The 25168-nt window shown below is 38.2% G+C and overlaps 2 protein-coding genes across 2 annotated transcripts in view; both read left to right on the top strand.

Annotated features, from left to right (window-relative positions):
• Positions 1-11577, top strand: part of LOC127659143 (diacylglycerol kinase beta) — a 172456-nt gene extending 160879 nt beyond the window's left edge. The window contains exons 26-28 of the mRNA XM_052148814.1: positions 3963-4083; positions 5334-5394; positions 7030-11577. Of these exons, the coding sequence (XP_052004774.1) occupies positions 3963-4083; positions 5334-5394; positions 7030-7128 (281 nt within the window). The 3' untranslated portion in view covers positions 7129-11577. The remainder of the gene's footprint in view (positions 1-3962; positions 4084-5333; positions 5395-7029) is intronic.
• Positions 11578-14856: 3279 nt separating this feature from the next.
• On the top strand, positions 14857-25038 carry LOC127658904 (ETS translocation variant 5-like). Its single transcript, XM_052148464.1, has 13 exons — positions 14857-15005; positions 16700-16835; positions 16945-17035; positions 17246-17293; positions 17458-17508; positions 19255-19378; positions 19485-19763; positions 20338-20624; positions 22966-23025; positions 23133-23201; positions 23503-23672; positions 23780-23881; positions 23993-25038. The coding sequence occupies exons 2-13, from the start codon at positions 16788-16790 to the stop codon at positions 24218-24220; spliced, it is 1557 nt and encodes a 518-aa protein (XP_052004424.1). The 5' UTR covers positions 14857-15005; positions 16700-16787; the 3' UTR covers positions 24221-25038.
• Positions 25039-25168: the final 130 nt, after the last annotated feature.

A 25168-nucleotide genomic window follows, 5' to 3' on the forward strand; every position in this document is an offset into this window, starting at 1 on the left:
TTGACAGTGGCTCACTAACTTACTGTACTTCCTCTGCGTATGCAATATTCACATCTGCTGAATTCACTACCTTAACTCACAGTATCAGTAACATTAACAATTACTCTATCAACATGGAATTCGTATTATGATTCTGAATGGCTTCAAGGGACATGAGCTCTTTATTAAAGCTTGTCAGGAAAACTGAGGGTTAATTATGAGTAAACAACAATAGCATCCCTATTGACATATTTATTCAGTACTAGGTTTTTATTAGGTGTCTGTCTGCCAATACCATATGTGTAAACATGAAGAAATTAAATGTGAAGGATTAAATGTGAAGCATTTAATTTCTGTGTCTCATTGGCACTGAATAGAAGTGCAGAAATAATAACTGTTTTTATACAGGTTTCCGAATACTCCTCTCATCTTTCACTGAATGATCAAATAGATAGTCCCACCCCAAATTCATGATATTGGTTGAGCCAATTGTGCTATGTTCCACTGGTCAGGATACTCAAACAGAGCATTGCTTTAAAGGCACCACAGAGAAACTTTTATGATGAATCAACCTATAAATTAGAGGATTGCTCTTAGTTGTCGCATATAAAGCTGGGACAGAAAAAATTATATTTACATAAAAAAGGACACACTTCGCCTTTAATAGGAAAAAAATCTATGTTTGGAAATAATAAATGTATTTGGCATCCTATTTCTTTCTCCTTTTTGACCTCTCATTTTGAACCAAAGTCAAACACTGTGCGTTGAGGATGGAATTTCTCTTTGGTCAGCATTGAGCATCGCTGGATGACTCTGAACTTTCTCTGGAGCTCAGAATTGCATCATCAGCCTTGTGCAAGCTTCTGTCTCATAGGACGAGAATAAGCCAGGCGACATTTTCCTGCTTGGTTGCAAAAGTGTGTCTGCTTCTGTCAGGTGACATTGTGAAATTATTAACAGTGTTTATATTGTGGTATACAATGGACAGACTCATCTAAACAGACCTGTATGGGAGTAAACGTAATCTGTTGGCAGATGTGCCTTTAAGTGCACGTCACACATCAGAAGATATTTTGTTAAAGGGATCGTTCACCCCCAAATTGTTTTTGTTTTTTTTATCATTTACTCACCTTCATGCCAGCCCAGATGTGTATGACTTTCTTAAGCAGATCAGAAATTAAGATTTTTGGAAAAATATCTCAGCTCAGTAGGTCCATACAGTGATCAGACCTTTGTAGCTGCAAAAATCACATAAAGGAATCATAAAAGTAATCCATATGACTCCAGTGTTTAAATCCATATCTTCAGAAGTGATATAATGGTGTGGGTGAAAAATCCTTTTTTACTCTAAATCTCCACTTAAACATTCACTTTCATATGTGAAAGTGAAAGTGGAGATTTAGCGTAAAATAAACTCACCCACACCTATTATATTACTTCTGAAGATATGAATTTAACCACTGGATTTATATGGAATACTTTTATGTTTCCTTTATGTGATTTGTGGAGCTACAAAGGTCTGATCACATTCACTTGCGTTGCATGGATCTACAGAGCTGATATATTCTTCTAAAAATCTTTGTTTGTGTTCTGCAGAAGAAAGAAAGTCATACACACCTGGGATGGCATTAGGGTGAGTAAATCATGGGAGAATTGTGAACTATCCCTTTAATGACAGGCTAAATTGGCTGTAAAAATATTTTTAAAGTGGACCAAAGATTAAACATCTGCCCTTCCCTGACAAATCACTTTTTGTGATATATATTTGTTTAGATCTGACATTGTACACTTATCAGAAATGTATGTCCTCATTTGGGAGGAAGTTAAGGAGAAACATCTGAGACAAAGTTGATACTTAAATGAGCGATGTCTGAGAACTCCAGCAAGTCTCATGAGCTTTAAAAGTGCATCATCTGAGCAATACAATTTTCTCTGGGTAGCTAAAATGTACATACCCGTTTGGATTGCAGTAAACAGCCTCATTTTATTAAGAATGATTTCTCAGGGGCCTGGGTAGCTCAGTGGTAAAGATGCTGGCTACCACCCCTGGAGTTCGCTAGTTCGAATCCCAGGGCATGCTGAGTGACTCCAGCCAGATCTCCTAAGCAACCAAATTGGCTTGGGAGGGTAGAGTCACATGGGGTAACCTCCTCGTGGTCACTATAATGTGGTTTGTTCTCGATAGGGTGCGTGAGCAGTGGCTGGCGTCAAGCCACACGTTTTATGTCTCCGTGGCAATGCGCTCAACAAGTGATAAGATGTGCGGGTTGATGGTTGAGGCGAGTCAATACATGACCACAAGGACTTAAAAGCGCATTAGGAATTGGGCATTCCAAATTGGATGAAAGATTGGGTGAAAAACAGAAACAGCCACCTCTATTCAGCAAATTTGGATAGAGATGGGACCTGCTTTTCAGAAACTTTCAACACGTGTTAAATATTCAGGTTGCTTTCATTGGAGAGGTATCAGTTAAAATGAGATTCAATCACTCCATGTGTGATTTTTCCATCAAGTGCTTTTTATACAGGTCTATCTATCTTTTTGTACAGCCACATCTTGATTCTGGCACTGGCACAAAAAGATCTGTGTTCCATTATCAGTACAAGATACTGCATTTACACCCTTGCAATTGGGTTACAGGCAATACCCACTTTTGTCAGGTACTGATTTGATTACATTGGTTCTTCAATAATAATTCACAGAAGGGGCTTTCTTAGAACTGTGGAGACTTTTATAAATCACTAATTTAGTTTGCCTGATCCCCCTACTCTACAACAGACATAAAGTCATTTCCACAGTGTGTGTGTACAGTATGTGGGATACTGAGGGTCTATGACCCTCTTGTGTTTGCTAGGGTGAGTGAGAGAAAGTTAATGAGTGAGTGAAGGGATAACAATGTTCCACAAGCATTTACTTAAGCTTAGCCTTCTAGTAGGCTTATACACTGACCTCAGGCAATTGCCTCTATACCCTTAATTTTCTCTCATACTACCAACTATATTTTGTAGAGTAAATACCAACCCATTTTGTAGAGTTTGGGTTTGGTTTGGTTTAGAAATTGAGGTTCCTTTTTATTTTTTTTACTTATCCGAATGGAAGAAAAATCACAAACAAAATCTCTTTTATATATTAAATTGTTTCTCCTAGATAGCAATGAGATTAAATGGAGAGCAAATGGGATGGTGATAAAGATAAAGATTTTTTTATAGTTTCAAGTAGATCTCAATAATGTCACAAACTGTGCGCAGAAAGTTGGATTTCAATATGAACAATATAAAAAAATTTGCATCAGATTTTCCCAAGACCCAGTTAACTGATCTATGTTATCCACATTTATTTTATAGCTCTGTGTTCATGCTGTATCACCCTTTCTACACTAGATGCGAGTGGTGCATTGCTCTGTTCTACTGCTGACACTGCTGACCACAGAGCTACTCTGGCCACTGAATTATAGCTATCTTGTGATGTTTCTGGTCCCTGGTCTACTAATTTATATAACTTTTTGTTTCTAACCACAAGTATATACAGTTTTTACAACAATAACATAATAATAATAATAATAATATAATTAAATGTTTATATCAGTGGTTTACATTGAAAATAAAGTAGGATACATGTTTTTTTTTCCCATTTAACCGTTGCTAAAGTCTACTCAAGCTCGCACCTGATTGGTCAGTGTAATCTGCACGTTATTTAAAACGTTCACTTCGGTGCTTCCAGTGTACACAGCCGCAAGCTGTTGCAGTGCATCAGTGAAAATATAAAGTATCAGTAATTGTTTCATTGGTTTCTATTTTTATTTCTCAAAAAGAATTTTAGAAGAAATGTTGAAGACTAAGTTTATTCTAAAAATTAAACTTTGAGTAACATCTGAGCAATAAAATTTTCATCTGGGCTGTCACCTAATTTTCCCAGCTCTAATCCTCCAATCTCTCTTTCTATCACTTTCTATCTATCTATCCCTTCCTCTTCTGCTAAATAGATCTGAGTGACCAGCTTCTGGAGGTTGTGGGCTTAGAGGGAGCCATCGAAATGGGTCAGATCTACACGGGTCTCAAGAGTGCTGGACGGCGCCTTGCACAGTGTTCCAGTGTCATCATCAGGTCAGTACCTTGTGCCTATGCACAGACACACACATACTTTGACCAAGAGGTCCAACTCATAGATAAACACTCTGATTTCCCACGTCCACAGCTCTCAAACGGATCCCTTCCCCCTCACCATCAGCAGGATGGCCACTCTCGGCCACTGTAGCCAATAAGTCAGACATTTGACCCACCATCACTGGTCTTTTCCAAAAGCTTTTACTGATGAATAATGATGTTTGTAGCATGAGCACACATACTGCTCAGTCCTGACTTATGTTAATGAACTGGTGGAGACTCATCATGGCTGAGGTGCTAGTTCACATGTTTGTGTATGTCTCGCTCCATTAAACATTCAAAATGACCTTTAAATTTAGTGCTGAATTTAAGGGAGGGGGTTATTCACAGATTTAACAGCCTGTTTTCTCACCTGTAAACAAGGCAGTCTGCCTACTACCTAATATTTTCCAAAAATCTGCATTAATAGGGCATTCACTATTTGACTGTTTATTCTTAATAACCCAGCAACGTAGAAGGTAATGTAAACACCTGAAGGCTGGCATGTGCGATTTTGCCAGTGTTACAATTCTCTCTCCTATCCTAGCTTAATATGCAGAGGCAACTATAAATAAGCCATTTGAAAGCTGATTTCCCCAAAAAGTGAAAACACTGTGGCGCTATAAGAACATTCCCTTTTTTGTTTGAGTGTCCCAGTTAGCCTAGTGGCTCAATCAATGGTCTGAGTTTTAGGCGGTACCATCTGTTTGTTCGGCCCATGGAAGACGAGGGGAGTATTTGGGAGAGCTGTTTGGAAACAATGATAACTTTTGCAGTTTTGTTTGTTGACACTCGCTGTTATGTCTACACACTTTGGCTTTAAACGGCATTTTTCTTGGGTTGTCAGGTTTTCAGAATGAGCTGTTATTTGATCGTTATCAGTGTATTGTTGCGCATGTAAAAGCACAGTGTCATTCTCCCATGCTTTGTTTCTTTAACTTCTAGTGACCTTGCTGACTTTGTGGAAGTGTGTGTGTGTATATTGGGGTGGAGGTGCTGAACTATGTGTGTGTGTGTGTGCGAGTCTATTAGTTTAGAGAGTAAGGGGCCCAACGGGTAATTGGGCTGTGGGAACAAAGAGTGTTGTGTTCAGAGCCGTCCAGTAACAGTGTTGTAGAGGAGGCTCATGCCCGTGGTCTGCCTGATCAATGACCTGACCCCTAACAGCTCGCTCTGTCTTTCTTTCTCTGTCCCTATCTCTATGTCCACAGGACGTCCCGGCTGCTGCCCATGCAGATTGATGGAGAACCATGGATGCAGCCTCCTTGCATGGTCAGCTCACTTATTTTGCTTTTGCTTTCATTTCATGACCCACGCCTGCCAATGTCTTTAAAACTTGGTCCAACACTGTGACAAAAGACGATGAAAGACCACACTATGACAATATTAGTTATTGTTGAATGAAATACAGCCTTAAATGTCAGAGTTGTGACCTAATGCAGTGGTTTTTAACTGGTTTACTTCAGGAACCAGATTTTACATTAGACATGACCCAACAAAGTAACAAAATTGTTTATCATATAATAAACACAGTTGTCTTTAAAACTAAACATTGCATTTTATGTAGTCTAGGTCAAATTTGTATTTACTTTACATAAAAAAAATTTAGAAGATGAGGGGATGTCTTATTACCTGTCAATGTTATGATTTCTGCCTAATTCGGTTAGGTGGCTTATACAAAGTGTCAGATTAATTTGCATAAACAAAACGTAGAGTTTGATTGGATGCACAGTTTTGACGTCAACAACAAAAGATATGGGAAGTCTTTTCTCCTCCCTTTAAATTTTTTTAGCATTGTTCTTTTCCTGTTGTCAGCAATCTGAACCTGCAACACATTTTTAGGCCATGACTCAGCAATTAAGAACCACTTGCAGAGTTCACATGCTCTAGCACATTGTGCAATTGTGTTCATGTAGGTGATGTGATTTAAAATCCAACTTGCAACATTTCTCCCCACTTTTCCCATCTCTTTGCAGTCCTTATCCATAAAAGTGCAAAAGCTAACCCCTTCCATAAAGAGCTCTATAAAATTTGATGCATAATGTCAAGTCAAACAAACCAAAAGCAGCATGCTTGGTGTACAATATATTCAGAGAAGGACCTTTTCTCTATAGCAGAAAATTGCCTCCTCTGGTCCCTTGCTGCTCCCTCTTTGTACGTCCAGGCATCTCAGTGAGCAAACTGTTAATTAAAACACAGTCATGTCACACCCTGCCATTGACTGATTATGTTATTAAGAGAGGGGAATAAACATGCAGGTTTCCCTCTGCACAAAGCTCCAACATAATGTCCTCTGCTATACTGTATATAAATTTCTATCAGCACACGCAGCTCTCTATAAAAAGTTTGCCGCTGTGCTTTTAGTCCTCTCTAATTTTACCAACTGTGCAGTAGGGAATATTGGATGTTATTTCAGTTTCAAGGTCAGCTCTCATGTTCTCAAATTTGTGCCTGTTAATCTGGACATGTGTGACTTCTGTCAGCTCATTTGCTGATTGTGAAGGAGAGAGCTGCTGACAGTGGCTCAGTCACTTAAAGCAGTGAGTAATTGACAAACAGAAGGATCTAGCCAACTGTTTGGATTTTTTATTTTATTTTATTTGGACACATATAGACTACACCCTGCTAGGAAAAAGCACCTTGCCAAAACAGCCTAAGCTGGTTTTAGCTGGTCTCCCAACATGGTCAGGTTGATCTGTTGACTTGTTTTAGTGAAGTTTTGGTCACTTTTCACCAGATCAAGCAGGGAGGCCAGTTAGGCCAGCTTGACCAGGCTGGGAAACTAGCATAATCCTCCTAAAAAATCTATAAACCAGCTAAAACCAGCAAACTAGCTTATGCTGATTTAAGATGTTTTTATTAGCTGGGCCTTGAGTAATCTTACCTTCTTTACTGTCACTGTTTCAGATACGGATCACACATAAGAACCAGGTGCCCATGCTGCTGGGGCCACCGCAGAAAACTCCGTTCTTCTTCTTCAAGAAGCGCAACAGAAGTCAGGACTAAATGCGGGACTCCAAAAACCACCAGCTCTAAAATCATACAGTCACACAAACATCTCCACCTTCTTCAGATAGAAAAGGCTGTGTGCAGATCTTCACACTTCAAAACACTTTGGTGAACTTTCATTGACAAACATTAAAAACACTGTAAAAAATAACACTGTAATAGGCATTTAAGATCAGTGGAATCCATCTACCAACATAGCCTGATCTTCTCAGGTTGAACCAATTGAATGGACCCTCTCTGAGTGTCTTGACCACTTCCTGTGTCTCATGATCCAGAAATTGTTATTGCAGGCAATATGAAGTGTAATCTATAACCCCAATTCCAACCAATTTGCCGCCTACCACTGCCTTGGGATCGACACTGTGCCATCTTCCTCTTCTTGAGAAAGCTCATTGGAAGATACTGCCAGTTTCCAAGATAGAGAGAGAAGGTTCATATGGAAGGCCAAAAGCACAAGAAACTATGCTTATTGAGAGGAAATGCCAAAAAATGGCCACTAAGCAGTGATGAAAGTCAAGTACAGTTAAGAAAGGAGAGGTCTGTTCAAGTGAAAAGAGAAGGAGGGAGAGAGAAAGAGAAAAAACCTGACACAATTATGTTGTTAAAATGAGGTTCAGTGGTGCTCATTTGAACGTCACTGGGCCCTGTCTTAGCCTAGTAGGACCAGGGAACAAACTTTTCTCCTGCAGGATCTTACTGAATTATAGATCAGTGCATGCAAAGCACTCATTCCAGTGGCTCTCCGAGGCCCTTCAACATGCCACCCCTAAAGTGGTGAAACGGCAAACTCATGTATAATGAAGATGTTTATGGGGGTCTGCTGATAGGGATAGGATAGACTATTCTAAAAGAGAACATTTCAGTTAAAACAAACAAAACAAAACAAAACATAAATGTATTTTGGCTCGTCCCTCCTTTTCTTTAAAAAAAGCAAAAATCGAGGTTACAATGAGGCACTTACAATGGAAGTGAATGTGGCCCGTTTTGGGAGGGTTTAAAGGCAGAAATTTGAAGCTTATAATTTTATAAAAGCACTTACATGAATTCTTCCATTAAAACTCATGTATTATAAGTAAATCGTCATGTTTTCAGTCATGTTAGGGTTTTAGGGTTTTTTGTTATTACATCATCATTTCAACAGTTGTAATTTGTAAAATTGGCTATAACTTTACACAGAAAAGGTCAGTAAGTGATATAATCACACAAAAATTATATTAAGACACATATTGTTTATGTCTTGTGGATATACTTTTGAAAAAGTTTCTATTTTTATTTTTTAAGAAAAGGAGGTGCAGGTCAAAATAATTTTTGCGGTAATCAATATTATGCCACAAATGCTGTCAATTGAGCTTGAACCTGTATTGTGCCCGGAACATTCTTTTAATATGCAGGGACATATTAAGGCATTTGAAGGTTGATACCTCCCACAAGTGTAAGAACTGTGGCACTGTGATACTTACTGTTTTTGTTCTTGCATCCCGATAAGCCCGAAATTTTTATATTCAGTATTATTTCATGCATGTGAAAAAATTATATTATTTAACAATAATTTGTCTTTTTAAAAGGACATGTACATGCTTAATCCAACTGAAATCAGTTAGATTTTTATAAAGTTAGTCTAAAATACATAAATAAGTAATTTGATTGTAGCATGGCTTCGTCCAGCATGTAAATATGTTAACTGATCCACAATCATTGTGCACATGCTCCAAAAGACAGAGGTGACGCACAACATGTATTCAACTACTACTTGAATGTCTGACCACAGGCAGTAAGGGGGAATATTCAAGAAACCTGTTTGAAAACAGTGGTTACTTTTGCAATTGCAGAAATTACACACTTCACCTTTATATTTTCAAATCAGTACAGAACTTTACTAATTACCATTTATCAGTGAAAAACAGTTTGCAATGGCAAAATTGAAAGCCAAAAGAAATATATGGTAGCATTAAGTTCATTGAGAGCACAATGCTGTGGATTCTGCTTGATTTTCAATAATTACATTTCTAACCCCAAATCACTCAAAGAATTTGCAAATGAGGAAAACAAAAAATAGGTAATAAAACAAATCAGAAGGACAAATTGTGCTTCTACATGCGTTATCAGAGCCCAGTCTGAGAAACAGAAACATAGTCCCTTCACTGTGGCTTATTGCATCTCCATACTGAGAGCAGTGAAATCAATCCAGCACTGGAATTAACACTGAATCCCATGGTCGTCCTCACTCAAAACAAGCTACCGGACTGGGGTTTGATTTACTGCTGCATGGACGGAGCCTAAATTTAACTTTCTATTTCAGGGAGTGTCTATCCTGTGAAACACTATTCCTAATTGCAGCATAAAAACATCAGCTTGCGATTTTAGGTCAGCAGTCAAAAGGGTGTAAAATTAGCCCAAATGAATACAAAGAACAGACGTTATTTGTAGTTATCTTCTAACAACTGTTTTATGGGAGAACCGCACCCAAGTTATGAAGTGAGCTTTTTATTTTTTAACCTCTTAGGCCCATAAAGAGTATTTAGTTGTTCAAATAAAGATGCCCACTTTGTATCACTATTTGTATATTCCTAGAGCCTTGTGTGCATATACAGTATATGAATCTGTTTAGAGGTGTAACTTATAGAGAAAAGTTATCAGAGGTTAGTTGACGGGTGACATGAATGACTGGAGCCATTAGGCAAATTTCCCCAATTTAGATCAATACTCAGTGATCAAAAGATGCATCTGCAGTGTGCCGGTGTTGAGACAGAACTTTTTCCCATGCAAAGGTCTGTGTTGGAAACTGTTCATATTTCACCAGTACAGAACTGGGATCAGATTTACTTTATCATGGGACGATTAAAGTTCAGGTGTGGGATTTTGAAACTGATCCCAGCTCAGCTCTGGTTAAATCTTACCAAGGCTAGCAGGTTAATGTTCCCTTTAATGAACACTGAACCGCAGAAGCTACACCAGTGTCCTAAAAAAAAATTTAATCTCTCCATTTGAGCACAGGATAGAGCGAAGTTCAAAACCAGTCAGTTTATCATGAAAGTTAAAGGGATAGTTTACCCAAAACAAAGAAAGTCATACAGGTTTGAAACAACATGTGGGTGAGTAAATGATGACAGAACTGAATTTTTGGGTGACCTATCCCTTTAATGGTGGATTTTGCTCATAGAGCCCCATTGTTCCTGTGGTCACTGGACAGATGGTTTATCCTGTGTTACAGCCTGGTGTTTAAAGAACAGCGGTTTGGTGAAGAGTGCATGTTTACAACTACTTTTCATTTTACAGTTTAGAATGATTTTAAACAGTCATGTAAATATAGATATTGTTTATATTTTATCTAAAGTTTAACTACCGCATGCCTGCTGAAACAAAGTCGACAAAGATGTCTGCTTGAAGAGACCACGCTGATTGTTGCTAGATTCACATGATTATATTTTTTTGACATTATCCAGACCATAAGCCCTTTTTATCCAATGTACTTTACCATTTCTGTTAATAGCATGTTCATTGTAAAAGTACCTTTGTGGCTTTTCTTTGTCATTTGCCACATGAAATGTCATTTCTGAATCCCAATGTCACGTTGCATGTTTTTTCTGTCTAAATAAGTAACTGATAGCCTTAACTTGCAAATACAAAATAGCATTTTGCCTGGAGCAATGTAAGACTCTTGCAATACAAGCCACTGGATAATCAACCAAAAGAGGAACCAAACTTTCAAATGCTGAAAAGAGAGTTCAACATCTGTTTTGCTGTGTTGCAATAACTCATTGCTATCAATGTTATCATACTGGCCTACTCGCTCTCAGCTGTTCAGTACAGAGGGGATCCAGTGAATTCCTGGACATCACAAATTAGCTAGATGATGTTTTGAACAGCACATTTATCTTAACTTGTGAACTGGCCAACTTTTAGCAGATATTATTAGCAGATATCATCAGATCTTTTTAGTTGTTCTAAACCTGTGATTGCTGAATCTTGCCATCACGGTCTCTTTTCTAATCAAAAGTTATGCTATTTTATCTGTAAAAACCTTGCTGCCTCTTGAGAACAAATCAGGAAAAGAGTTTAAAGGATTTACACCCAATATGAAATTTTTAAAATTCTGTTATAATTTATTTACTCTCATGATGTTCCAAACCTGCATGACTTTCTCATCTGTGAAACACAAAAGGAGATGTTAGGCAGTCACCATTCACTTTTATTGAATCTTTTTTCCATGTAACTAAAGGGTGACTGAGAACATTTCTGTGTGTTTTCAACCATAGAAAGAAATTCATATGGGTTTGGAACAACACAAGATTGAGTAAATGACAGAATTTTCATTTTTGAGTGAACTGTCATTTTAAGGAGGTGAACTTTGTTAAAGGGATAGTTCACACGAAAATGAAAATTATCTCAGCATTTACTCACCTTCATGTCATCCCGGATGTTTATAACATTCTTTCTTCTGCAGAACACAAACAAAGATTTTTAGAAGAATATCTCAGCTCTGTATGTCCATTCAATGCAAGTGAATGGTGGCCAGAACTTTGAAGCTCCAAAAAGGATATTAAGGCAGCATAAAATAATCCATGTGACTCCCAGATCAATATGTATCCTTTTTTTATGATTACAATACTTAAGACCTTAATTAATTTTATTCTGACTTTATGTCCTTTTTGGGGCTTCAAAGTTCTGACCACCATTTACTTGCATTGAATGGACATACAGAGCTGAGATATTCTTCTAAAAAAATATTTGTTTGTGTTCTGCAGAATAAAGAAATTCATTCACATCTGGAATGGCATGAGGGTGAGTAAATGATGAGAGAATTTTCATTTTTTGGTAAAATATTTCTTTAAAGACCTTGTGACATGTCAAAATCCTAGACGCAAATATGATGTTAACATAATCTTCAGCCAAGCACGTTACCCTTTCCCTCCACATCCAATATAACAGATGTCCTTACCTGTCTCATAGAGACAGCATGGTTTATCTCAGTGTTTCTCTATTTTTAGCTAAGACAGATGAAAGTATTGAGCAGCACTGATGCAGTAGAGCCCATATAGAACCTGAATGTGATGTTCTACATGTATGTACAACTCCTGCCTTAGGGTTAGTGTGGTTTGTAGCAGTCCATCTGTGTGGTAGGCAACAAGGGTCAGGAACAGAGATTCCTACAGACAGAGATTGGGTTTAAGGGCAAGGATTAATCGTACCCTTAACAAACCCACGTAGCCTCTTATACTCTGTTCCTTGTTAGGTGTAGGCATCCATGTTGATGGTCAAAAGAGTTTTATTGAATAAAAGGAAAGACTGAAGCTGTGTGTCTTGTGTTGATCATTGAGTGGTTCGACTGGGATGTTTTTTCATTTCAACAAATGTGCCTGTAGTCTGCTGACACAATCCTGGATTTAACATGATTGAATTTCAGTGTACAAAATAAATCAAAGAATTGGGTGCTCCTATTCTAATAATACAAGTTTCTCAATCTGAGAGACTTTAGTGCTTATTTTAAAGAGACAGTTCACCCCAAAATTAAAATCCTGTCATAATTAACTAACCCTCTTTTTGTTCCAAATGTGAACCATTCTTAAATAGGTTTTGTTTAGTTTTTTCTATACAATACCACTTTTATAGTGATTTGGATTGCATCCAAATTTCATGTATTATTCTATGGTTAATGATCTCACACAAATAATATGACACGTTAACACTCATACACATGCTTATTTTACTGTAATAATGGAGGGTTATTTTTATTTTAACCAAACCGTACATGATGTACAATGCAGATTTCATGCAATACATTAAGTACTCCATGTGTCACAATGCAACACTGGACATGCTGTACTTCACACTGATAACATTTAAAGAAGAAGTCTTCTAAATTGGAAAAGAGATCCAAATGAACATGGATATATATATTAAAGTGTAAAAGTACAACAGTAATTGCATTTATCTGATGGTTGCACTATGCAACTGTATGATTGTTTGTTTTTGTCAAGCAGCCCTTTGGCCCTCTGTGCATGTAAATACAGTCCTGAAAGGAAAAAGATGTTGATTACACAACAAGAAGCTTTGAGCTGTGGAAAAGCCTACATGTCTTGGGTGTGCAGAGATAATGAGACAGGAATTAACTCTCCATGAACTATTAATAGTAATCAAGTCACATCTTGTCTCTCTTTGGGAGCGCACCAGTGGCCTGAGGCTGCCTTTTCCTTCATTCCACAGCAGTTTTCAGTGTGCATTTGTTTATTTAGCACATACAGTATAGATCATATGACAGGTTACATGCAAGATCAACATTTTATATTTTACTTTGATAGAACAGTCAAAATACAGGTGTGGAAATCTGTTTGGATTTGCTGCCATGCTGTTACCTTTGACTGTCCCTCCTCATTAAACTCTGATGGATTAGCCCACATTTCCAAAGAAGGGCATTCTGACAGAACTGTCACACTGACCCATTCAAGGGCACAAATAAGCCATTCTGATGAGCAGAGAAACAATTCAGCCTGGATCACCGCAATGTTCGTATCATAGAGAGAAGCATGCTGCTGTGTCATAGATGGCTGTCTCAACTCTAGATTTAGGAAGCAGAATGGAAATACACTATGCTTTTGGCCACCCCTTCCCACCTCACCACATCTGCAAAGGGTCAGGTGAAGGTGCTATAAAAAGCAGAGCCTGACAACTTGGTTAAGCAGAAAAGCCCAGCTTCAGTAGCGTCAAAGAGGAGAAACAATGACACCAGGAAATGCATACTAGGCCTACATATTTATTGCATTCTAGCATCGTCTTTCTTTGAAAGGAGGCTCTGCTCAAAAGCTAGAAGGATTTTGAAGATTATCAACCTTTCACTTCATGCCTGTCTCTTTTCATAGAAACCGCTTTGTTAAATATAGATAGGACATCTGACCCTGACCACAATAATGCATGTAAATCCCTTTCAAATCACAAGATTGCAGGGAGCAATCTAAATAATAAGGATGATTATTATTATTGAATAGTATTGTTATTATTATTACTACTATTATTATTATTATTAATGCTAATAATATATTAACATTATTATCATTATTATTTAAATATCATTAGTAGTAGTAGTAGTATATAACACTTACATAAATTAATACAAATATGAATTCTTCAGTTATAGTTTGGTTTGGGGATTTGTTTTTCTACTGTGTCATAGTCTGGCTCTTATTGATAGTTTTGTCAAATAAGTTGCATTTCTGTTCCTGCTTGCATTGTTTTCGGGTATTGTTAACGATTTTAGTCCTGAATGGGATATTGTGTCAAGTCAAAACATGTTCACGTTATTTGCTTTTGAGGCAGTCCTTGAGACATTGAATAATCATGGAATTGCAGTTTACTTCATTTTATTTATTTTCTTTTATGAACTAAAACCAAACCAATGAATTATAGGCCTATTGCTTATATTGATTTCGGTCATATTGTAGAGTTATCCTCGAACTTTCGCCGCGCTTTCTCCTCTTCTTTAGGATTCTACTTCTCCGTTTCTGGCCCTTTAAGAGCTTCTGGAAACGTGATAGGAAAAAAACTTGAAATGAATGAAACCCAACCATTCATAAAAATAGGACAAACTGAGCTTCGATTGGTCGTTGTGAGCTTCATACATATTCAATATAATCCTCACAAACTATTGGGCAAACGATTTGAGTGACGTGTGAGCGAAGCCAATGGGCTTCCAGGTTGAAAGCCTCACGAGCCCAAGGGAAAAGCAAGCAGTCCATTATCTGTAGCCCGTTTAAGTTTTGTGTGTCGTAGAGAGCGCATCTATCGATCAGTACGAGCGGACGGCAGGCATCCTTTTGGGATTAAAATCAGAAACCGCGTTTTTTTCTAAGTCCATTCCGAGAGTGGACGTCAACTATAGGGTGAGTTTAATCATCGTTTCTCAGATACAATCGGCAGTCTCTGCAGTTTCTGTAGGAATAGTGTTTATTGTCCGCAGCGCGTAAGTTTATCACGGGCTCGCAACTGCAAATACAGCTATCTCGCATTGGGGGTGAAGCGAACGCCATTTTCTACAAGAGAGGGCTTATACTCTTTGGCAACCATTTTAATGCATGAAGTTTTCCGATGATATTTTGAGCTGTTGCAATGGATACAGGAGCTCGTGTGTTCAGCATTAGTGCACTAATTTGACATTTATAGGTGAGGTCGGTGCAACCTGCGCAGTGTATGTTTTTGTGAATGGAGGTCTCACTTTTTTTCTTCTCACGGATCGAGTTTCACTTCATTGAGAAAAACAAGAGGCCCTCGGGGGGCTCAAAAAGGGAGGAGGTGGTCCTCACCCCCGCTCAATATTATATTTACTTTTTAAGCAATTATTAAAGTGCAGATCTATTTGACTGATATTGCACAAGTGTAAAGTTTTTGTTGTTGTTTTAAAATATATTAATGAGTTGTTCGCTGTTGACTTGTATTGTGTTCATGCAGTTTATGTCTTGTTTTTTTCTTGCATTTTTACAATTTTAAAAACAACAACTCTGTTGTTGAAAAAAAAAAATACTTCTAATGTTATTAAATAAAGTGGGTCAGGATTCAGAAAAAAACTGCGAGCTGTTCGTAATCTGAACTGAAGTTTTTGAATCTTAACTTGCTGACTGGACTTTTCTAGGACGCTTCTCGCCACCTCATTTGAAAAGTCGTGCATTATAGGGGCCGTTCATACAGAAACGTATTTTGCATTTCAATTGTTTTTCCTGAAATTCTAGCACTGAAATTCTGAAATTTTGACCTTTGCGCCGCGTCTCCCTGATTTTCAGCGTCTTGCGCTAAAGCAATTTTCAGCGTTTTTAGACGCAGTGTCAAGTTAAAAACACGTCTCGAGACACATGCGTTCTTTTCAAATCCTTGCGTTTTTAATTTTTTCGCGCATGAAAGCGTTCGTGCTGAACGGCCCCTCATAGTTTCATCAGATCATTGTGATGTGTTAGATTTCCCTACTTTATTATTAACACCTTAATGTCTGTTAAAATTAACTTAAATGTATAATATCTTAATTTCTATTTACATCAATATGAAATGTTATAATGATATAAAAGGTGTACAATAAATAATAATAATACAAATATAATAAGTATAGACCGCAAATATAAAGTGTAGTGAGTTAGTCTATCCGCTATTCTTCAGTCTAGATGATAGATTGGCCAACAATTTAATTCTGAACCTTTATTCATGATTAGCTATTTAAAAAAAAACTCTATGTATTCTAACATAAACCGTATTGTTTTCGTATTCTTAAGTGTATCTTAATGTGAGCATCAAGCCCTTCTTAGTAATCACAGGCACAGATGGTTGGCTTTGCTTATGTAAGGTTTTCATATATCTCTGCTGTGGATTGCATTATGCAGCTCTCTCTCTCTCTCCATCTCTTGCTGTCTTTACCCTTATGCTCTTGTCAGGAGGGATGATGTGATGGATAACAGAGAGAAGGGGGAGGACGAATTTACAGGATCAGTTGAATCTGAGGGTTTTGTTAGACTGTATGCAGGACGTGCTGTTTCAACATTGATGGTATCAGTCCAGCAGTTCTTTTACATGATTGCTCATTTTATTTCCTCAGAGAAAACAGAAGACCCAAAGAAACAAAATAACCATCGCTTTTTAAGCGAAGACCCTTGTCTGGGAACCTCTTTGAAGACCCAGGAAACATGGACAGATTTTATGACCAGCAAGTTCCATTTATGGTTCCACATAATGTACGTATATTTCTGTTTTGTTTTTCTTTGGTTCTTCATGCTAGTATCTCATAATGAACAATGTTTTGTCATGGATTAGGTTACTGATCACTGTGTTTTTCCACATTAGAAATCATTACAAGTGGAGGAACCATATACCAGACCAGTGAATGACAGAAAAAGAAAGTTGGTGGAGACTGAACTCGCTCAGGACACAGAGGGTAATTTCAACATAATGAACATGACTAATGCATGTTTAGCAGATGGATTTGATAATTGAGATGAATTTACAGTGAGAGGACAGAAGTTTATATGCTCAGTGTAGTTTGATCGATGCTGTGATTGTTGATGGAAGCCTTTCATTTATCAAAGGATTGGCATTGGGTTGCAGTGGTTTTTCTTAATGTATTGTCTTTGCCTGTCAACTGCAGAACTTTTCCAGGACCTCAGCCAGCTGCAGGAGATCTGGATCGCAGAAGGTTGGCAACATACATTTTTTTAGTATATTGTATTATTTTCATAATAGAAGTGCATGGATTCAGTGTTTTCCGACAAATTGACAGATCTGGGGCTAGGCAAATTGTTCTTAAGCAGGGAGCCTTGTCTGAAACTTTAATTCATGCTCTCCAATCTCTCTCCACAGCTCAGGTGCCCGATGATGAACAGTTTGTCCCAGATTTCCAGTCAGAGAGCTGTGAGTACCTCGAGATTTATTATTTATTCTCCTTGGCAATGTACTTTGGATGTTGTCCAGAGAGGGTGAGGGAAAACAGTAGAGGCTGAACTCATGGAGCTATTTATTATTCATCTCTTGCTCAAATTTAAAGCCAGTGTTTCAGAGGGAACAAAGGATATCTTAGACTAGGGGTGGTGTCAAGTGCCCAGATGGCCTTGTTGATTTGATTTGTTTGCAGACTTTCAGTGAATATGCCACCAGTCAGTTTTACAAATGAAGTTGAGCTTATAAAATAAATGTGGATATTAAATATTTTAGCATGCATTAAAGAGATAGTTCACCATGATTAACAAAATGTTAATTTTTGAGTGAACTATCACTTTAAGTGCCTTTAACTTGTTCTGCATTCCTTCTAAAATCCCCATACTGGACTCTAAAGCCTACTGTAGTGCTTTCATTTAAAAGGTCTTAAATAGAGTTTCTCCATTATTATTATTTTTTATCATTCTTGCCTGAATCCTCTCAAGGAGGACCCCCTCTACCACCCATTTTTTCAGTGTAATCAGCCGATTGGTATCGTGCATCACATGAGCCAAGCTTATAATCAGATTTCACACTCTTATGCACTCAGTTCAGCCTCTGGAATGGGCCGGATTCCATTGGGCAGACAAAGAGGAACAACTATCAATCTTGGCCTTCCTGAACCTACCAAATCCACAGCCACTGAAAGTCTTGAGGGGTCTCTATTGTAACTCACCCAATTTGTTAGAGCCTGGCCACAGGAATCAGAGCTAAAGGAAATTCTTGAGGGATGCTTAGTGGAGCATTTTATGTTTTTCGCCCCTTTTTTGTCTCTTAAGTTTTTATGTTATCTCATGTTGAAGCTAGGAGACAGGATGTGTACCCTCATGCATCAGGGCATGTGTTTTTGTCCACTTTTACATGGCACTGTGGTGTAACAAATAAACCAGAAGTACGTTATAAAGGTAAATGCAGAGACAAGCTGTAAACATAATGAGGCACTGTTTTGAGTGTTAAAATTGCTTGTGAACTGACAATCTGCAGTTTTACTCATGATTTGTGCAAAAGGGAATAAAATGCATTGTTGTTGTACAAGGAAACAGCAGCGATGTATATAATCAGCCATATAAAAATGTTCTAAATTTTGCAAAAATGTAGAGAGCACCAGGTTGGCCATATAAATGGGCAGTGGCCTACTCTAGGAATTGCCTCAGCAGAAAAATCTCCTGTTATCCTCTCGCTTTGGGGATTTATTTAATAGAGGAGCGCACCTTTGCCCTTAACGCTTGCATTTGAGCTTTAACATGCCTACCGAATGGTCTCTTAAGCCCAATACAGTCTGGGTGAGTTATCTGGCTCAAGTCATATGGATCCAGTTGCGTTGGCTATTATGTGGCGCCGGATATGAGAGCCTGATGCAGAGATCCAAGGGCTAATGGTTACAGTGCGTGGAGGAAAATCATTCACAATCATTGAATTACGACCACACTGATTCATGAGTATTGACTTGGCTCTGATGGAAATCTGAGGGGAGCGCTTTGATTGCATGTGTTGTTCGGCACCATGATACTGATGTGCAGGGCAGAGTGCTTTTATACCTCACAGTCGATTGTCATTACCCATGAAATATGGTAGTTTAATGGTGGAGAGGAATCTCCTTCTGGAGCATTTCACTGTACTACGGATGATGTGTTCAATTGGTTGCTCTGCTTCATTAGGAATTTCTCCTCTTTTCTCTCACAGTGATGTTCCATGGTCCACCACTGACCAAGATCAAACGGGAATCGAGTCCTTCCAAAGAGCTCTCGCCCTGTAACCAGGATAGAAGTCCCATGCCATATGGAGAGAAGTGCCTTTACAGCTACAGGTAGTCTCTCGTCGGTCCATCTCAACGTCATTGCTCTACCATTAACAAAACGCAGAAAGCTTCTTCTCAGTGTGATGACTAACTTCCCTCATTTTCTTCAATATAGTGCCTATGAAAGGAAGCCCACAGCTGGGTTCAAGCCATTGACTCCTCCCTCAACACCTGTCTCACCATGTGGCTCCACCAACACCCTTGGGACATGCCCCCTGCATGAACAGACCCCTCCCCCTGTTGCTAACACAACGATAGGGCAACTTCTGCATCATGGGCAGCCTTCATTGAACAACTCTACACCAAGCCAGCCAGTACTCACTCGCCAAAGCCCTCCTTTCGCGCTACCCTGTCCACCCCTGAACCGTGATGTTCACTTCAATAATGAACCTCGGTTAGTATCTGCATGGTTTCTGTTCAAACTTAAACTTGTGTACTTAAACCTACATGAAATATTTTATACCTCCAGTATACTTTTCTGTTGTCATACCATTAGCATGCAGGGCAAAGGGAAGTTTATAAATAAAGACAGATGATCTTTCAGCCATGCTTGCTTTACAAGGTCAAAGAATGTACCTAGTGGTGTAGATCTCTCAGATGTTGTGCAGTTGAGTTAGCAGCCCACTTCTAGGAGTGGTGTAACAATATGACCCCCGTGGGAACTGATTGGCTGGCAACCTGCTCTGCCACCTGTAGGAGAATGGAGAATGTATGGCACATTGTTTACAGCCAGTAGCATAATGCCAGCAACTTCCATCTCAGCAGAAGGTACTTTAGAGCACTAGTGCTAAACTGCTGCATTATTTATCCCTTGATGTCACATGACCAAAACCTCTCTCTTTACATGCTGTTTGTTTATGACTTCCTTTAATCAACTGCAGTTTCAAATACTGGAAGTTGCTTTGCTTTTATGCAGCCTTTTTTCGATTTGTTGCTGAATTTTAAATGTCGATGTTTTCTTGCAAAAGGTTTCAGCGGCAACTTTCAGAGCCTTGCCTTCCATTCCCATCTTCTGATACACAAGGAAGACCCAACTTCATGCCACAGGTCCTCAGTAATTCACCTAGAGATGGAAGGCCAGCTTACCATCGGCAAATGTCAGAACCTGTGGTTCCCGTGCCTCCTCAGGGTTTTAAGCAGGAGCTCCTTGACCCCCGTTATGCTGAACAAGGTGTCCCCAACATGGGCCCATCCCAGACTACCTTCCACTCAATGGCAATCAAGAAAGAGCCTCGAGATTTTTGCTTTGACTCTGGTGAGTGTCCCATTCCCTAGAGGAAATTAATTTTGGGTTTTCAGAGTCTGTCAGGCAGCTATGGCTCAGCTTCTTGAGAGCTGCCTGGGTGAGGCCATGGAATGTTTGATGTGTGCTTGCATAGGCTTGTGACTTTTAACATTGTTTAGTGAGGTGTACAAGATCAAAAGCATGCACACACACCTCAAACCTTTGCATGCAAAAAAGAGACACATCTGTACTTATGCCTAGGGACATTCCTTAGTTGCAGCATTATTTATACATTACATTTAGGGCTGAGTGAGATATAGAATATTCACGAAATATGTTGCAATGTTTTTAATAATGATAAAATGTAACAATATTTTGTGAATATCGCAATTATTTAAATTAGCTTTTTATTTGGGCACTACGTTCATAAAGAGTGCATCATTAGACTAATTTCACGATCCTCCAGGGCTGCACAATTAAACAATGTGAATATGCGAAAGGCTGTGATTTAAATGAATACAAGGTCTGTGTGCTTCAGAGTGAACGGATGATGTGCAGTTCTGTGTTCACGCACGGGGCTCCTGATATACTGTTTTCTGCTTTCATAGAGAAAACAGATTGGTTTCCACGTGCATTATTATATTCATCTAAAAACCTAGAGAGTATCAAATAAAATAAATAACAGCATTTCACCAGATTCGTGATGAGGAACATTGCCAAAAATACACAATGTTCTTTCAGTGTTCCGCCAAAATAAAAGATCCTTGTCAAGTAAATAGAACAGAAAATGAAACAACTGAATAAAACAATCTAATCTTCAAAATCCTCATAATAATATATAATTCAGAATTATATTATATTCAACATTTAGTTAAGTTGTAGTTTTTGCAAATCATTTACAAAAATGTTTTAATCAAAAATCTGTAGGTAAATAATACTTTTTATTAAGCTACTATGTATCATTGTATATGATTACATGTATATGAAAATTATTGTGTATCATCTCCCTTGTGTTTATTTTATGAAAAACAAACACATGCATTCGCTATTTTTAAATAGTTTTTACTTTATACATTTAATATTTTTAATCTATTCGACTACAATGGCTATTTGAATGAATGGTGGTTCCTCTGATGTAGAAAACACATTTAAGCCATTTCAGAGCTTAAATGATTTTATATCATATTTCATGTGATTTGCTTTTGTCTATGGAATACAAACAGGGATGGTAGGCAGAATATTATTCTCAGTCACCATTCACTTTCATTGCAATTTTTTTTTTCCATGCAATGAAAGTGAATGATGGAAGGCTTTGAGATTTCTGCCTTAAATTTCCATAGACCAAAGAAAGTCATATAGGTTTGGAACAACATAAATGATGGCAGAAAAAAAGTTTTAAAGTCACATTAATGATCCTATTTGAAGCAGTTTTATAAAAGTCCAATTGGCTAATTTATGCTGTAAGAAATAAAAGCTTAAAACATCTATAAAGGGTAAATTCCTCTCTTCTGCTCTAGCTGGTCTTTGTATTTCTGATCCATATGTTGTACCATATGTTGTGCACTCCTTCAACATTGTACTATCCCTCTAGGTTTATGATTGCCGGTTAGTGATGTAATGCCAAATCCTCCATTCTTCTTATAAATACGTATGTCACATATCACATTTGCATGGGGGCGGATGAACGGGATCTTTTCATCTGTACAGCAGCCTGACAGATGATGCATCTGATGCAATTAATAAGGATCACATGCTCTGAGAAAAAGAGGAAAGGGGCGGAGTGGCCTGCTGAATCATCAGGACACACAAGGACAGATAAAACTTGATTGTCATGGTCTAGTATCTCGACACAGTGGCTAATCCTATTTGGCGACTCAGTAGACTCAATTCTAATGCTGTATGTTTCTTTGGTGTGTTGATCTGTGCTTAGCCATTGCTACCAGATGTATGGTGTCAGATATTTGCAGCCCAGCTGTTCCATCAGGGGTTTGTTTTAAAAGGGTCAGAATCAATGTGGTTGATCATGTTACCTCTTCGTGCTTCCTTAAAACATCTGTTCATATGTCAAATTCAAACGTACTTGTCCCATTCTCAACCTCAATTCTGAAAAATATAATATATATATATATATATATATATATATATATAAGAATTATCCAGCCTTGGCATTTTAAATGAATTTGGTGAATAAATGCAATTTTGCTTTGAACACAATGTATTTCTTTTCAATTCAGCATCATTAAGAGTTTTATTTTTATGTTTCTCCTATCACCGAAAAAAATTCCTTGTGTATGTGAGAACACCTGGCAAGAAAGCTCATTCTGATTCTGATTTTCAATAGTGCTTTTGTTTTCTTTTTCACGTTTTGCAGAAGTGCCTAAGTGTCAATCTTCATTTGGGAGGGCAGCAAGCTTCTACCAAAACCATGAAAGTAAGTAACTGATTTATTGATGAAAATTATACCTCACTGCAGCTCCAGAAAACAAATGTAATTTCTTAATCTAAAGTACCGTATTTTCTCTTTCTCTCTGCTTGTAGACTTTGCATTTGACCGAGATCAGCAATTGTATTACGATGACACCTGTGTGGTTCCAGAGAGACTTGAAGGTAAGATTTAACAATTGGTTATGTCACACATGATTTCACAATGGGTCACATACAACTCTTAGTGGTTTCCAGATGTCTCATTGAGGTTAATGGCCAAACCAGCTCAATGTGATTGATAGGTTCAATGTCAAGTGATCCATCTTCATTGTTTAAACTTTGCACCCTCCTCTTTTAACAGATCTAGTATGGTGGTGCTAACTGAACAGTGTCCATATTAGCCACATTTGTGTTAGAATTTTTCATCTGCTTGCTCACGCAGCTCCGGGCAAACTCTAATCCTCATAATTTTTGTCCCTGACAGGCAAGGTAAAGCAAGAGTCCTCTGTGTATCGTGATGGTCCACCTTACCAGCGCCGTGGCTCCCTCCAGCTTTGGCAGTTCTTGGTCACGCTCCTGGATGATCCTGCCAATGGGCATTTCATTGCCTGGACAGGACGTGGAATGGAGTTCAAACTTATTGAGCCAGAGGAGGTCAGTTTTGTTTTCCTGTCTCTTTCAAGCACACTCTCCATTTCCATTTGTTCATGGTATGTTCCTGAAGAGTCACTGAAATGACAATCCTCTTCTGCTTTTTTTAGGTGGCCCGACGCTGGGGCATCCAAAAGAACAGGCCAGCCATGAACTATGACAAGCTGAGTCGCTCACTGCGCTACTATTATGAGAAAGGGATCATGCAGAAGGTAAAGGCAGGTTCACATTTAGTTTCCTCTCTATGCTCTACTCATAATGACAAGTTAGTCCAATTTTCCATTTCTATGCAAACCTCTTAGATGTTCTAACTTTTTTCTCAGGTTGCTGGTGAGAGATATGTGTACAAATTTGTGTGTGATCCAGAGGCCCTATTCTCCATGGCGTTCCCAGACAACCAGCGGCCCAACCTTAAAGCAGACCCCGATGGCCTGCCTGGAGTTGATGACGACACCCTTCCATTGACACATTATGATGAGGCTTCTTACTTGGTAGACGGTGGAGAGCAGTGTGTTGCTGGGATGTCTTTTCCTGATGTTTATGTGTACTGACCTGCAACTCTGAGAGCCTGACCAGAACACATCTGTCCCCATTACCAGAAATCCTTCAGATCCGATGCCCACTTCCAGATTAACCCTAGTATAAAATAAAATGAGGAGAAATCTGCAAGCCACCTTTTCTCTCACGTCCATCCATGAGAAGGGTGTCAAGGAGGTGAGGAAAGGATGGTTCCTAGTGCATAAACCTTCCTTGTGGCAAACAGTCACTGCCGCAGAGAAGAGGAGGTTACACTGGAGCTGACTGGTGCTGAAAGACTGACAGATCTCATTGCAAGAATTGTAGCAATTCTGTTTTTGACAATCTTTTTTTAAAAGAAATTGGTTACAAATTATTAAGAGACATCCTAGCAAAACCCTTAAATTCAGCACTATTTAATAGTTGCTTTTTTGGTCCCAATTAATTTTGTGTTACTTCCAAATCATGTAGATAAGAAGTCAAAAGGGCTTTGTTTTGCAAGGTGAAAAAATAAATACTTGTTTCATCCAACTTGAGACTATATAGAAAGCTGGCTTTTATACAACAATTTTTGTTATACTTGATGTGGACAGATTTAATTATGCTGAGGATTCCTACAGATCAATGCTTTCATTTTTTTCTCATTGGTTTGGTTTTGTTCTGAATCGTTTGTCAAATGTTGTTTTTATATTAACTCTTATTTTCATGCTGGTTAACCCAAGAGTTGTTAATGTGTACCTAAGTTAAACCAGAGGCACTCCTTTTTTCTTTTTTAGTCGATTGCACGGGACTGTTAACCCATCTTAAATGTATTTCCGTATGCCTATTGCTATTTATTAAAAAAAAAGAAAAACAATCTGCCCAAAAATCTAAAATTGGAATATAGAGTTGATTTATAATTTTTTTTTTATTTACATTTAAATAAGGGATGCACTAGTCAGAATTTCTCCATGAGGACTCTGAAGTGTATATGAAGTTCAAAA

The sequence above is a fragment of the Xyrauchen texanus genome, chromosome 18 (genome assembly GCF_025860055.1).
Source record: "Xyrauchen texanus isolate HMW12.3.18 chromosome 18, RBS_HiC_50CHRs, whole genome shotgun sequence".
NCBI lineage: Eukaryota > Metazoa > Chordata > Actinopteri > Cypriniformes > Catostomidae > Xyrauchen > Xyrauchen texanus.